At 34.2% G+C, this 4,593-nt stretch overlaps 1 protein-coding gene across 2 annotated transcripts; it reads left to right on the top strand.

Moving 5' to 3' along the window:
• Positions 1-785: 785 nt before the first annotated feature.
• LOC149151182 (peroxidase A2-like) lies at positions 786-4,354 on the top strand. Of its 2 annotated transcripts, XM_089437827.1 has the most exons (5): positions 786-953; positions 1,042-1,294; positions 1,381-1,572; positions 1,744-1,909; positions 3,631-4,354. In XM_089437827.1, the coding sequence occupies exons 2-5, from the start codon at positions 1,052-1,054 to the stop codon at positions 4,128-4,130; spliced, it is 1,101 nt and encodes a 366-aa protein (XP_089293953.1). In that variant the 5' UTR covers positions 786-953; positions 1,042-1,051; the 3' UTR covers positions 4,131-4,354. The 2 variants fall into 2 exon arrangements, with proteins under 2 accessions (XP_089293953.1, XP_089293952.1); XM_089437826.1 differs by having other exon boundaries at positions 786-1,294; positions 3,631-4,352.
• Positions 4,355-4,593: the final 239 nt, after the last annotated feature.

Raw genomic sequence — 4,593 nt, 5'->3', positions numbered from 1 at the left:
CTCTCAGAAATGATTATATATATATATATATATATATATATGGATTTGAAAGTAGTTAAATATTTTGAAAATTCTAGGCCGACGGCCGGCCGCGACTCCTTGTCGGATAGATATAAAATAACGCGATTGATCTCAAGTTAAAAGTCGTCGGGTACCGGGTTTCGTGTGAGGGAAAACACTACTTTCGGCAAGAGCTAACCAGCCTGCCATAGGGCATTAAATGCCGGATTATATGCATACTGGATAACCCGATATAACACACGCGCGCGGTGACTAGATAAATAAAAGTTAATGGCGCTCTGTTATCGGGTTATCGAGTATGCATATAACCAGGCATTTAATTCCCTCTATGACACGCTGGTTAGCTCTTGCCACTACTTTCACCCATAAAGTTAAAAGTCATCCGCTGAGTACCAGGTTTCGTGTGAGGGAAGGCACTATTTCAACGATAAGTTTACAAGGCAGCGGCTGAGTACCGGGTTTCGTGTGAGGGAAGGCACCATTTTCACCCATAAATCACCCGATGGATCATTAATTGTGTCATCTCAATGAGTTATGTCATTTGATTGGCACCATTTTCACCATAAATCACCCGATGGATCATTAATTGTGTCATCTCAATGAGTTATGTCATTTGATTTGGGATTAAATATCAGACACATGTTATAAGTCAAAAGTCAATAATTAGTTTATTGATTTTACATATTGTTTTATTCTCATTTAATAAAAGACTTTTTCAATGTGAAAAGGTACTACATGGTTTTCTAATTATGAGGCAGCATATTTTCACAGTGGTGGGTCTTACTTACAATTACACCCCCTAGATTAAGTTAGTTATTGGTTTTCTAAGTTAATTATTAGTTTGTTCTGAAATATCGCGTGGATTACATTGATTCTTTCCATCGCATAGTTTCTGGATTGGATTTGCATTGACTGGATGCGCCGGCGCACAGGTGATCACTTCCTTTTAGCAGAATACGTAGCCCATTGTTAGCAGTCGTGTGAGGTATATTATACAGTAAACTCTGCACAATGTTTCAGGGATAGTGTCATGTCGTTTCCAGTGAAAGGAATCATCATGGCTTTTGGATGGTGTTCAACTCATATTACATGGATTGCATTTGCATTTGCATTCCTTCAATGCACCAGTGCTCAGCTGAGCCCTACCTTTTACCAGAGTACATGCCCCAACGTTACCAATATAGTGGGGCAGGTCATCCAGCAAGCTCTGCAAAACGATTCAAGGATTGCGGCCTCTCTCCTTCGTCTGCATTTTCACGACTGCTTCGTTAATGTAAGTAGCAATATGTCTCTTTATTCAGTAGATTTGTACCCAGCGGATTTCTAATACTAATACTTCATTCTCTCATTGATTTCAAGGGCTGTGATGGATCTGTTCTTTTAGATGACACGGCCAATTTTACAGGGGAAAAGACAGCAGGTCCCAACAACAATTCCCTCAGGGGCTTTGATGTTGTGGACAACATCAAGTCTGCACTAGAGAGTGCATGCACCGCAACGGTTTCTTGTGCCGACATTCTTGCCATTGCTGCAGAGCAGTCAGTCGTATTGGTCTGTATAGAGATTACAGTTATTTATTTGATTTTATTTGAGTTAGTGTTTTACTTTCTGATATCTCCGATTTTCTGAATTAGATTTCACTGCTTAAAACACTAAAACTCCTAAAAGCGAAGATATATAGAAGTTGTGTAACATGATCACCATAACAATTAAATGGTGCAGTCTGGCGGTCCATCGTGGACTATACAGTTGGGAAGACGGGACAGCACCACTGCCAACGCAACTCTTGCAAACACGGCCATCCCTGCACCAACGGACAACCTCTCTGTAATCACAACAAAGTTTCAGGATGTGGGACTCTCGCTAACGGATGTAGTTGCTTTGTCAGGTATTCCTCAACTTGTGTTTCAACCAATTTTGCTTTGAACGGATGGAGATGATTTTTACCCATTCTATTTTATTGGAGACGATTTTTACACATATTCTATTTTATTTTTATAGGTAGTCGTGTATAAAGGTACAAGTAATAAGAAAGTAGGTTTTGTTATCAATTTTGGTCTCTGGAATTTTAGTATTTGGAATCTATTTGTAAGTAGACTCACCAGTATATAGGTGTGTAGGTATGGGTTTCAGAATTTTTGTTTTTTCAATTAAAAAAATATATAAAAAGAGATATTAATAAATTTTTATATTTTTAGTCATTTTTAAACTAAAAAAATTATATTAAAATTTAATTTAATTTAGTTGTGAATTAATTTTTATGCTTATTTATTTTAAAATATAATTTCTAGAATTTTTAATTTAATTATTTATAATTATTAAGTGAAGAGAGAGATTTAACTTCTACTAAATATTCTATAATATTCTTAATAATAGCTACATATTAAAGATTGAAATTTATCTTAAAAATAGTTATGTCATTTCTACACTTTCAATTAAATTGATTAATTATCATATGAACAAGTTTCATATGAAATGAATGAGTTATGACTTTTAGAGCATGTGTTATTTATAAGTCAAGGCATTGGGCTATAGTACTGTAACAAATTTTATTTACAAATATAAAATCTCTAGAGGTAAGAATCTTGTAACATGTTATTAGAAACATATACATGTTTAGCTGATATATTAATTTTTGTGATATTTTTCTTATAATTAATAATAATTTAAAATAAAATTATAATTTAGTTATTTTGTATATTTTTAATTTTAAAGTTTTGTAATAGCTTGATGTTTATGGGTGTTTATTGAAATTTAACTCATTTAATTTATATAGCTAAGCTAATTTTATTTCAAGTATTTCAACAATACCACATACTCTTCATAGCCTTAAGGGTTAGTTCAAATGGCCCCTAGTTAGTACTTTTGTTATCGGGAGATTCATTGGTTCAAACTCTGTGACACTCTGGTAGTTAGGCTCCATGTTTTAGTTAGCTTCCAGGTCATGTTCCATGTTTGAGTTAGCTAAATTCACCAATCTATGGAAACCATGAAACACATAAAAATAAAAATTTAAAAAACAAAAATAAAAGCTTTTCGTAACCATTATTATGAAATAATAATAAAAAAATGTAAAATAATAACAATAATAATAAATAAGATTAAAAAAATTCACTCCTGAATAAGATATTTTCCTTGGTGTAAGGCTAATCTAATTCAATAAACTCCAGATGTGATTCAATTCTTTAGTGAGAAGGTTTGGTCCCTACAACCCTTATGGTCTAATGGTTTGGTCCCACAACTAGTGTGTCCAATTCATGGCACATTTTCTTTAGTTTAAAAAAAAAAAAAAAAATCTTAATTTAGGCTTCTGTGATTTAAATTTTAAGTAAAAGTTACAGAACAGAATTTTTGCCAACTCCTTTCTAACCATCCAATACGATAGTCAAGGCAAGATGAAGAAACAGATCTAGGCAGAAACTTAAATAAATTTTTTAATAGTGCAAATTTACATAAATAAATTTTTTAATAGTACAAATTAAGAATTAAGAATGTCTCCTCCTGTGTTACATTCATTTCATAGATTCAATCCCTTCTCCTTTGTTACAGTCATTTCACAGATTCAAAGTCTTTGTGTGCATCTATAAATTTGGTATTTACTGGATCCAGGGGCGCACACAATCGGACAAGCTCGCTGCACAGTGTTCAGCAGCAGACTTTACAATTTCAGCGGAACGGGCAATCCGGATCCGACGCTCAATTCATCTTATCTATCCACCCTGCAAAGCACGTGCCCACTGAATGGTAACGGGAGCATCCTAACACCACTTGATCCGGGCACTCCAAACACCTTCGACAACAACTATTACATAAATCTCCAAAATGAAATGGGACTGCTCCAGTCAGATCAAGAACTGCTTAACACAACGGGAGCCAGCACCATTTCTATCGTGAATGACTACACCAGTAGTCAGACTGATTTTTTCTCCAATTTCTCCAACTCGATGATCAACATGGGAAACATAAGTCCTCTAACGGGAACAAGCGGAGAAATCCGCCTGAACTGCAGTAAGGTCAATAGCAATCAGAATCTGGTTAGAGAATCGTGGGCTCAATATGTTTCTAATTTGCTCAACATCATAGAGCAGTATCAATCTGCTCCAGAGTGAAAAGCTTTCAGGCGGAGCTCTGTGCAACATTTAGGGCATGTCGGTAGAGTCTAAAAACATATTATGCTATATTTAGTTCACATTAATTTACTCTTTGTAAAGTTAAATACAGTATGTCACAGAGATTTATTACTGGATTTAGCAAAAACCCGTAAGAACTTGTTTATGCACTAATAGGATCGACTGGAGTGGAATTTATGAAAAAAATATTATATGTAAATTTTGCATCTCTTGATTTTTAATATATTTTATTTTTAGGTGGTATTTAATATTAATTTTTCTGTACAATCAACTTGCTCCATCTATTAAGTTTGATCCTGGATTATTTTGTTGAAGAAGTGAATTTATGACTACTCCATTAAGTTTGATGTGGCCTACCTTGTTGTGCAAGTAAGACTTGACAATCTTTATGTACAAGTTAACTCAAATTATTATGTTCAATTAGGCATTTATATTTTGTTTA

Source organism: Pinus tabuliformis, chromosome 9, assembly GCF_031772625.1.
Source record: "Pinus tabuliformis cultivar Carrire ecotype Pingquan chromosome 9, CPIR1, whole genome shotgun sequence".
In the NCBI taxonomy this organism is placed as follows: Eukaryota; Viridiplantae; Streptophyta; class Pinopsida; order Pinales; family Pinaceae; genus Pinus; species Pinus tabuliformis.
The sequence above is the reverse complement of the archived record's forward strand: the minus strand, read 5'-3'. Positions and strand labels throughout refer to the sequence as shown.

Coding starts and splice junctions, on each gene's coding strand:
- LOC149151182 (XM_089437827.1), top strand. CDS start 1,052: ATGTCGTTTCCAGTGAAAGGAATCATCATGGCTTTTGGATGGTGTTCA. Junction 1,573..1,743: donor CAGAGCAGTCAGTCGTATTG/GTCTGTATAGAG, acceptor TAAATGGTGCAG/TCTGGCGGTCCATCGTGGAC. Junction 1,910..3,630: donor GGATGTAGTTGCTTTGTCAG/GTATTCCTCAAC, acceptor TACTGGATCCAG/GGGCGCACACAATCGGACAA.